Here is a 10,714-nt window from a genome sequence, read left to right as displayed (position 1 = left end):
TAAGGAAATAACGAATTCAAACGTTCCCTTAGGGTTTCCAAGGTATTAATACACGTTTTCCACTTGCTAAGTTCGCAAACCCAGGCCGGAAACTTCAAATTCCAGCAGAAATTTTCGGAATTAAAGTATGAAACCCGTCCGCAAACTTTACTGTCTTCGGTATTTGATAAAAACTGTTTTGGCCACAACTTCTTCATCCGAACTCGGAATGACCTCATTCTTTTTACATTCTTTTTATATTTCAGTTATCTTCAATATGATGATGAGAAATACTTAATTTGAATGAGTTAAGATCAGTATTTGTCCCTTCTCTTGATTTTGAGCGTTTTGCTCCTTTTCGTCGCACTTCTTCCATTTCTCTTGGACTTGGGCACTTGGATACTTGGAATACTTATCTTCTTACCTATTTTCATAATTTTGTAGCTCCTTTTTGGATGATTCACCTATTAGAGGCAAACAAGAGAAAACAAGAGTAATAATACGAAAATATACAAGAATAATAGCTAAAGCAAGTATGGAATAGACACTAAAATCATATGAATTATGCACTTATCATATACCTCGAAAAATAAAAATATGCACAAACCTATTTGAGGGTGATTTAAATTCTAAATCAGTTGAACTCTCCTCATTCAATTGATTGTCATCCATTTCAACTTGAAAATCAATCTAACTCCCCGGATTTGTGGTGTGAATGGCATCTACGTACCATACCAGATGCGAATACGACATGACATTATCACCAAGTATATCCTTATACACTTTCTCTCTCCCATTATAATCTTGGTAATATTTCACATTGATCTCGTGGCTAGATTTAAAAAAATTCAACAAATCAGAAGCTCTGAAACTCGGATCACTTCTGATTTCATCTTTGATCAGATCAGAAAAAAAATTACTGTTGAGCTTGTGGAAGAGCCTTTCACATCCGACTCCACAGTAATGTTCATTAAAATATTTTTTAACCCTGAGCATTTTGTTTTCAACATCAACAGCACAAGCCTTAAACTCCCAATGGAAATCTTCTTTTGGGAATTTTGCATAGAACCTGCTAGGTTCATTATTAGTATAAATAAGAATATACCCACGCTTTAGATCATATTTCTTAACTGCAATACGTACTTCTGATACACCTCAAAGAAAAAAAAAGTTGTACCAACTTCACCAAGTAATTTATCCTAACCCTCAGTCCTAAGAACCTTGTTAACATGCACAGAACCATCTTCAAGAAAATTCACCAAGGCTTCTTCAGGTTCAGGTTCTATTACATGACTACTTGAAGCTCTACTACGACTTCTGGACAAATTGCTCCCAACTTCAACAAGTAAATCAAAGCTCTTATGACATTTACAATGGCAGCGAGATACAAAACGCTGAAGCAAAACATCAGAATCAACCTGCACAAACTTGGTTCAATCATTAAACGCAAATCTGACATGATGAGGTAACAAACGAGTCCACTTCTGGCAAACAACTATCTTCAAATACTCCAGAGTTGTGTTGGCGTCAACCGGTTGAGTTAGGAACTCATTGAAGTAATGAATTACAGCTAGTGCACTAACAACATGCATTTCACCCTGCAAAAACATAAAAAAAATTAATATCCATACAAATAAAAATCAAACATATTTATATCCTGCATATTGCTTCACAACAAATCTAATTCAAAGTTAAAAGATCAAATCAACAACAACATTAAAGTTGGTCTACAACATCCGAACATGAAATCGAAGCACAAAGATTAAATCAAAAAGATCTACATCGATTTAATCAAAAATCTCTTCTACAGTAACATAACAGAAATAGATCAAAGATCAACTAGAAATCAAATCAAATCAAAAATCAACTAGAACAGAAGCGAAAATTGGTCTATCAACATCCGAACATGAAATCGAAGCACAAAGATTAAATCAAAAAGATCTATATTGATTGTAACATATCAAAACCTAAAAATCAAACAAGCTTAGAAAATCTAATATAAGCTTCGAAAACTTAAAATTATAGATCATAATCTTACAGAAACTAAACCTAGGATCGAATCAAAATTAAACAAAATCAGAAACGAGATTAGAATGAAAAAGAACGAACCTGGAGTTTGAATTTCAGGTTATCTTTGGAAAATCGATATACAAATGCAGGAGATTCAATATCTCAACCATCTCCTTCTCTCTGATAATTGAATCTCTCAGCTCTTTCGCTCCGGCTCGATCTTCCAACGAAAAAAAGAAACTGAATTTTAGAACTGGAAGTGACTGATATATGTTGAGGTTAATTTAGGAAATATTAATTTAGGAAATAAAAAGAAAAAGAAACGGAAATTTGAAAACTTTGGGTGTCGGAGAAATTTGGTCGCCGTTTTTGAATACGCCTGTGACTTTTTCGCCCGTGGGCTTGACACTGAAAAAATGTGTAAAAGTGGGTGTGGTGGTAGTTTTTACAATAAAAAGAAACGCCCACCGTGGGGCTCGAACCCACGACCACAAGGTTAAGAGCCTTGCGCTCTACCAACTGAGCTAGACGGGCTTGTTGTGTTAATGCTCAAATGGCATGATATATAACCCAAGATGCTTGGCACAAAGGAAAAAAGAAAAAGAAACCGTTGTTCCTGGAGCTGAGCATTACGAGGAAACAAATACGGTTTTATATATATTAATGGAGATCTTTTATTTTATTTTATTTTGACAAGAGGAAATAATGGAGATCTTTGTTCAAATGGAAGGAAAGAAGTCCGCCTATGATCTCAAAAAAAAAAAAAACAGTAAAATAGTAAGAAGTAATGCCCTCACGCAGGATTGAACTGCGGACCTCCAGTTTACAAGACTGGCGCTCTACCACTGAGCTATAAGGGCAACGGCGGTGCATTTGGAGAATTTAACTTAATGGACAAGTCCTGCACCCTAAGCGAGGATCATACCACAACAACAAATGGCAAATGCCCTGCTGATGTTAAAAAAGTCAAAACAAAAGACTTTGTAGATTTTTCCAAGTAGCCAAGGGATCCCCAACCTACGTGACAAAAATAACGACTGTAGTTCGAATTGGCAACACAAAAAAGAAAAAGAAACAGATTCAACGTTGTTCTGACGAGCAACGGAGAAGGAACCGGACTGGAAGGGCATAGGGTTCTGACGAGCAAACATGTACCACCAAAAGTTCTATTTTTAATCTGGGCATCTCTACATGATTCAATTCCAACTAGACAAATGTTTCAGAATAGGGGGCAGTCCAATTTGTGTCTACTCTGCAATGCAGCGGCAGAAACGTTGGAACATTTATTCATTCATTGTAGTGTGGTTTCACAACTTTGGAGGTATTTCATAGCAGTGATGGGAGTTCAATGGGTTATGCCTTGGCAGTTTCAGAACTTAATGCTTAGTTGGAGGATCTAAAGGAGTTCAGCTAAAGTTAAGATGCTGTGGCACTTGCTGCCATTTGCGATCTGCTGGGAGGTGTGGAATGAGCGCAATAGGATATTTCTTTTTCAATATATCCTTCCTTTCTTCAAAAAAAAAAAAAAAAAAGATTCAACGCTTGTTCTTGGAATTGAGCAGTATGGATGCATGATCGATCACTGTAGTCGAGCAGGGAAATTAGAGACTTAGGCAGATGAGTATGCCAACGAAACCAAATGTGGTTGTGGGATACGTACTTTACATGGATTTTGTAATGTAAAGAGATTTTCGCCTAAAACACAAGTGTGCTCCCATGGGTTAGTAGGACATGGAAACCTAAAGGTAAGAGACCTAAAAGAAGAGAAAGACGACTGCCACAGACATAAACATTGATTATCAAAACTTATTAACATATTCCATTGAAATTTGAATCAAAGTGTCATTACATAGTTCCAACACTAATAAGCAAAACCTAACACAAAAACAACTAAAGCCGCATCTAATACTAGAAACAGACTTCTGGAAGAAAATTTAGATGCAGAAGATGTAGGAGGAGCCAAAGCAGAAGTTGCAGAAGTGGGTGACGTAGTTGGAGTTGAAGCTGCTGTCCCTTTGGTCGATTCACATGTCACGGTTTGGTCTTCTCTAGGTTCCATGTCCGGTATGGCGATATAGCCATTGGGGCCATCGTCGGACCGCCAGTACCTAAGATACGGTGAATCGTAGGCCAGAATATCAACCTTGAGGCCATTCCGACAATCCACAGAATTGGCACTGATGAAATACTGGTGGCCATCTTTTGTTATTGGGACTGTGTCGTCCCCAGTGTTGTAGGTGGCGAGTGGAGATGTTGCATCACATGATTTGAAATCACAATAACTGACTTCTAAGACATTAGTAATGCTGGGATCATAAACGAAACGGAGACTGTCATCACCAACTAGAAAGGCTGGTCTTGCAGCCCAGTGAGCATAATCAAATTCAGCCTGACCGGACCAACCAGCAGCATCACCAACATTCCAAACAACAGCATTCCCCATTAAAGGAACCGCAACAGCCAAAAGTACAAAGGAAAACAACAACTTGCTGTTGACACCCATGACTTGAAAAAGAAGAAGCTGAATTGTCTTAAGTATAATCTGCAGAGAGTAATTCGAGAGGAGAAAGGAGATTGTATGTGGAGACTTAAGCATAGGCCAACAGGGGTATACATAGGGCTTGGTCTTGTGACACTCTAAACGGATTAAGATTTCTAGCTCTGCTAGGAATAGGATCGTAGAGCTTGGTTTAGGAATGTATTATTGTACTGACAAATCTATTTCCAGTAGGAATTATAAGATGATCTTAAGAAAGAAAGGCAGCGATTCTGTAACTTCTTTTAACTCCGCAATCCGCTAATAAGGCCGGTCAGCGTTAATAATGTAGACAAGCGCGCGTTTGATTTTGGAAGGAGTGCCTGCAGACATGGTTAACCAACCCACTAGCTAGCTCGGAGTAATAGCAAAGTCTACAACGATTGTTATTGTAGCAGTATCTTGCTTTTGGGTTACTTTCATGCCGAAATGTTTTTTTGACCCATATTATTATTTCGGTACGTACTAGTACTACAAACTGGTCAAGGTGAAGAAAAGTAAAAGCACAAAAGGCATCACGGATCGTGCCATTGATTTCAACTTTTATAATGGCCGCTTGACAAAGACAAATGGAATTTCCAAGAAACCAAGGGTTCACTTTTTAACTATGTACTTTTTCTTTTTCTTCGTTCCTGCAGGGTCTTTTTAGATTTAGTCGCCCGTCTCAATCGCACTTTGTCTTACGTATATTGGAAGGAAACTGCGAGAGCTACTGCTTGTAGGAGGATATAGCAATGCAACTTTGACGCATTGACTAGTTCGAGGTCTCGATTAAGTTGCAGTACTTGTTTGAGTTAACATGAAAAATTAGATTTGAAATTCTATTACATTGTTCATAACAAAAGCGATTCATCAAACTATGTATGTATATAAAATTACAGGAGATTAATTAAACATCATATTGTTCTAACTGAATATCCTTGTCTCTGATCAGAGGAGCATAATCACCCAGATTATAAGCTTCCAAATGTTCGGCTAAGCAGGATTTATCGATGTTCTCGTGATGATACGACTTGCAGAGGAAGTACACAACCGTTTGGATCACAAGGGCAAAGTGAATCAAAATAGACAGCAACGAGAAACAGAAAATTCCCAAGATAACTTTGCCCATCACACCTATTCCCCCATGAACTACTAGATTTTCGAAGGCGACTAGTACAATTATAAAAGAAAGTTCTAGTTTAATGAAGATAACCGAAGCAATCCACATCTTACCTTTGATCAAAGCTTTGCTCTTTAGAAATGCTTTGTAACCATAACTCTCTTCCAACACCGATACTACACTAGCCAAGTGCCATATTACGCTAATGTAAACGAACCCGATTGCCCAAATGATAAATACTATAACAGAAAGAATATAGAAGGCGACATCATTTGATAGTCCAACTGTGACTATTAGCACAATTTCTACCAGAAACATAACGAAATTGTATAGAAACATGATGAGAAAGGTCCATAAGAAAGTGATCATGAGTCTCTTCCAAACTGTAGGAACTACACTTAAAACTTTTTCGAAACTGATTTCTTTCGTAGTATAAGCACAGGCAATTGTATAAACAACGGCAGAAGTTGAGAGAAGCGAAAGAACAAGAAGGCAGATATGGTACATGACCTTGAATATCCAAAAAGCAGTCCATTCTGATGTTAAGCGATCTTGAATACGATTGTTCATACGACTTCCCGATCGAGTTCTATGTAGACTATGTTCATCGTGATCGATCTCCGAGAATAGTAAATTCGAAATTTCGATTTGAGCTAAAAAAATGAAAGAAAGAGGAAGAATAAAAGCTAACGCAATTTGTGAAAAGATTTTCCTCCATGAAGCTATGATATTGTAAGCTTCGTGATAGATTCCAAAGAATCCTAGGAATTGGAGTTCTTCTGGTTCTCTATCCATGGTAATTGAATCTTCAAATTTCAGTGGAGGAGATAAAAGGGTTTTGGTAAGGAGAGCAGCCAGAAGATGGTTGTTAATGTAAGAAAAAGAAAACAGATATGGAGGAGACTTAGTGAGGTGGACTTTGAATTGTCAAGAAAAGGTCTCGAATTTTTGGTTGGTCTGGTTTCATTGTCGATGTCATGGTTGGGGTGGAAAGTTATGCAAACAAAAGTCCAAAGAGTGTAAGAACCGGCAATTCCATAGAATTTATTAGTAGTAATTGGAAAGAATATTCTTTGACTGCATTTATTTATTGATAAGAAAGAATATTCATTTATCTTATGGCTATCCTGGACTTTGTGTCAATGAGGTATCCCCTTATTAAACAAATCGGCTTGTGGACAAAAGGCAAGGTGAAATGCACAGAAGATGGACAGAGTCACATAGTAACTACAACGGCTTTGGGCTTGTCCTTAGCCGCGGATCATGTCAAAACACATAGTAACTGCAATGCAAATGCGGCGAAGTTTCCAAAATTTGTTTAGTCCTTGTAAAACACATAGTAACTGCATTTATTTAAAGGATGCTGTAATAAGGTTTGGGCATCCTGTAATAAGGGCGGAGCCAAGAAATGTACTATTCGGGGTTGTTAGATGCAAGGGCGGAGCCAAGAAATGTTGGATGGTTTTATCTTTACTTTTGTTAACTCTGTTAGGGTTAGTAGTCCTGTCTATAAGGGTTCTGTTAATCACTCACTCTCTAGCATCTGATATAAATGCTCAAGTAAGTCCTTGTAATAGCACGACATCATTAATAATAAATGAAATATAACATTTTTCATGGTATCAGTTTTTTAGGTTTTTTTTATCCTTACAACAGCCGCGATCTCCATTATCATTACACCAAAACCGGCCGCCACCATTACTTCAATAGCCATTTTCAATGGCCTCTTCATCTGATGATGAAACCATAACTCAATCACCAACCACACCATACAAATACAACTTTCCTCAATCAATTCCTTTTACAAACATCTCTAACTATGTTTCAGAAAAACTAGATGATTCAAATTATTTGGTTTGGAAATTTCAGATAGAATATATCCTTATCAGTACAAATCCATTTGGTTTCATTGGTGGATTCATCCCCTTACCAACAGTTACTATCACCACTTCAACAGGCACTGCATCAAATCCAGATTTTGCTCTTTGGAGAAAGTGGGATCGATTTGTTATCAGTTGTCTCAATGCTACCTTTATCCATCTGTCTCTAAGTATATCCTGGGTTCTATTTCTTCTCGAAAAGTATGGAAATATCTTGTTACTAGTTTTTCGAAACAGCTTGTAGCTAGGAAGTAAATGCTATGAAATCAATTGGTTAACATGAGGAAAGGTCGTGTTCAGTTTCTACTTACTTATAAAAGATTAAAAAGATTCCTGATAATTTATCTGCTATTGGTGAACGAGCCTGTTACTCGGATCTGGTGATGGACGTTCTGAATGGGTTGAATCGTGATTTTGACAACTTTGTTGTCTCAGTACAGAATAGAGATGTGACTCTCAAATTTAATGAACTTAAGTCCGGACTTATTCAGCACGAGAAGTGGATACAAAATCAGTTTCAAGAATCTTCTTTGGTTGTTGATAGTTTCACGTCTTCCGCATTTTTTACAAGAAAAACCTTTCGCAATAACAAACCTGGTCATTCAACACCACCTGCTGCTTCAACACCAGTTGGTGCTTCAGCTGCAAAGCCTGACTATAGTGAATGTGTATGTCAGATATGCAAAAAAGATGAAAACTCTGCCTATAGATGCCCTTATAGTATGCTGCACCCAATGGTACTAAGCCACAATAACATAGTACCATTCAAGTACCTTCCAAATCACAACACATACAATGGCTATCTGACTTGCAGCTAGTAGTCACATGACAAACTCTGCATCTATTTTAAATAATCCAATACCTTACTCTGGTTCTGACAAAGTGTTAGTGGCTTATGGTAAATTGGTCCCCATTCAAATGATAGGTAATTCTACTTTGGATGTCACTGATTCAACTATTGCTCTAAAAGATATGTTGTATATGCCCCAGATTTGAAGCAAAATCTAGTGTCAATGGGAAAACTTACTAGTGATAAAAAATTTCTCAGTAGAGTTTACTCCATGGGGGTCTAGCATTAAGGATTTAACCACTCAACAGGTCATCTCTGAAGGGCCCAAGGATGGTAATCTTTATCATTTCTTTTCCTCTCATGATGTTTCATCTCAGGCTAATGTTACTACTCAGTGGAGCTCTACAATTTGGCACCAAAGACTTGGACATCCAGCTAACTCTATTCTTCAGAAGCTAGTTGCAGCCTCTCATATAGAGCTCACTAATGATGATTCTAGTTATCTTTATCACTCTTATCAAATAGGTAAGAGTAAGAGACTACCATTCTCACAATTAGATTGAATATCCACAGCACCACTTCAATTGGTTCACTGTGATATCTTGGGACTATCACATGTCATATCTAGAAGAGTCCGGAATCACTGTTTTCTCTTCTTTCCCAAGTACACCTCAACAGAATGGAGCAGCTAAGAGGAAGATCAGACATATCACTAAAGTGGGAAATACTCTTTCCTTTGAAGCTTGCTTGCCCAAGAGCTTCTGGTTAGACTCATTTCTCACTTCTACCTTCCCCATCAATAGTATACCTTCTAATAAGATGCTTGCCTCTAAATCACCTTTGGAGGTACTATTTCATAAAGCAACAAATTCTCATTCTGAAGGTTTATGGATGTGCTTATTTCCCATTTCTTGGTCACGCTAGAAAGGATAAGCTTAGTCATAAGTACTCCTATCAGTGCACATTCATAGGGTATAGTCAACTTCATAAGGGGTATATGTGCTGTGAAAACTCCAGCAAGAAAGTATCCATATCAAGACATGTTATTTTTGATGAGCTTGTATTAATTTTTTGCACCTGCACTTATTCTACCATTACCTCACCATCCTATACAGTAATTTTCTCAATACCAACAAGTTTCAGTGATACCACAACTCCTTCTTTAGTCACAATTGAAGAGCTTGAACCTGAACATGATACTCCACCATCTCCAGTTACTTCAGCTGAGACTGACTCTGCTCCTCCAGTCAATCACACTACTTGTTCCCCTCCACTAAGTATCAGTTTCAATGTACCTGCACCTTCCATGACCACCATATCTCAACTTGGTGTCCACAAACCAAAGTATCTACCATATTGTAACCCATCTTATGCAAATGGCATTTGTCTCATCTGTCACTTGTCCATAATATCCAAAGACTTACAAGAAAGTTTGTCAAGATCTTAAGTGGGTTGTTGCCACGAAGAATGAGAATACAACACTAATCAACAATAATACATGGGCCAGAGCACCATATGAATCATCTATGAATGTCTTGGGATGTAAATGGGTCTACAAAATTAAGATGAGATCTGATGGTACCATTGAGAGGTACAAAGTAAGGTTGGTTGCTAAAGGGTAACACCAAGGATGGCATTGACTACACAGAAACCTTCATTCATGTTGTCAAGTTTACTACAATCAGGGATATTCTCACTATTGCTCTTTCTAGATGATGGATCATTCGAAAGTTGGATGTCTCCAATGCATTCTTGCATGGAGATATTCATGAGACCGTATACATGGAACAACCAAAGGGATTTGTTGATCCTGGTTATCCCACTCATGTTCTCAAGATCAACAAGTCCATGTACGGTCTCAAGCAAGCACCTCGTGCATGGTTTCAAAAATTCATCAATTTTTCCATCAAACAAGGTTTTGTAATTTCGGATTCGGATCATTCCCTCTTCTTATACTTCTATGGATAAGATGTTCTACTATTACTAATGTATGTCGATGACATTCCTCTGGTTGGAAGTTCTTCTTCTCTTTTGTCATCATTTTTTGAGAAACTAAGTACAGCTTTGTTATGAAAGTTTTGGATGACTTACCACTACTTGGCATTGAGGTGACTAATGTCTCTGCTACTAATTTTATTCTGCTCACTCAATCCAAGTTTAATCTTGACATACTGAAGAAATCTGGGATGATTGACTGCAAGCCATACACTACACCTGTATTGCTCATGGACCTCGTGCTTCTGTCATAATGGTGATCTTCTACCTAATCCCAAAGAATATAGAAGTTTAGTTGGATCTTTACAATATCTCACTCTTACTCGGCCTGATATCACATTTGGGATAAACTATAATTCTCAATTCATGCATGATCCAAGAACATCTCACATGTTACAAGTGAGGAGAATTTTACGTTATCT

At 37.5% G+C, this 10,714-nt stretch overlaps 1 protein-coding gene and 2 non-coding genes across 3 annotated transcripts; all 3 read right to left on the bottom strand.

Annotated features, from left to right (window-relative positions):
* Positions 1-2,450: 2,450 nt before the first annotated feature.
* On the bottom strand, positions 2,451-2,523 carry TRNAK-CUU. Its single transcript has one exon. It is a non-coding gene; the product is annotated as a tRNA-Lys (tRNA).
* A 254-nt stretch (positions 2,524-2,777) lies between these two features.
* Positions 2,778-2,849, bottom strand: TRNAT-UGU. Its single transcript has one exon. It is a non-coding gene; the product is annotated as a tRNA-Thr (tRNA).
* Positions 2,850-5,313: 2,464 nt separating this feature from the next.
* Positions 5,314-6,521, bottom strand: LOC113288383. The gene has a single exon (XM_026537405.1). It carries the CDS (start codon positions 6,420-6,422, stop codon positions 5,415-5,417), a length of 1,008 nt encoding a protein of 335 aa, XP_026393190.1. The 5' UTR covers positions 6,423-6,521; the 3' UTR covers positions 5,314-5,414.
* Positions 6,522-10,714: the final 4,193 nt, after the last annotated feature.

Source organism: Papaver somniferum, chromosome 6 (assembly GCF_003573695.1).
Source record: "Papaver somniferum cultivar HN1 chromosome 6, ASM357369v1, whole genome shotgun sequence".
In the NCBI taxonomy this organism is placed as follows: Eukaryota; Viridiplantae; Streptophyta; class Magnoliopsida; order Ranunculales; family Papaveraceae; genus Papaver; species Papaver somniferum.
The sequence above is the reverse complement of the archived record's forward strand: the minus strand, read 5'-3'. Positions and strand labels throughout refer to the sequence as shown.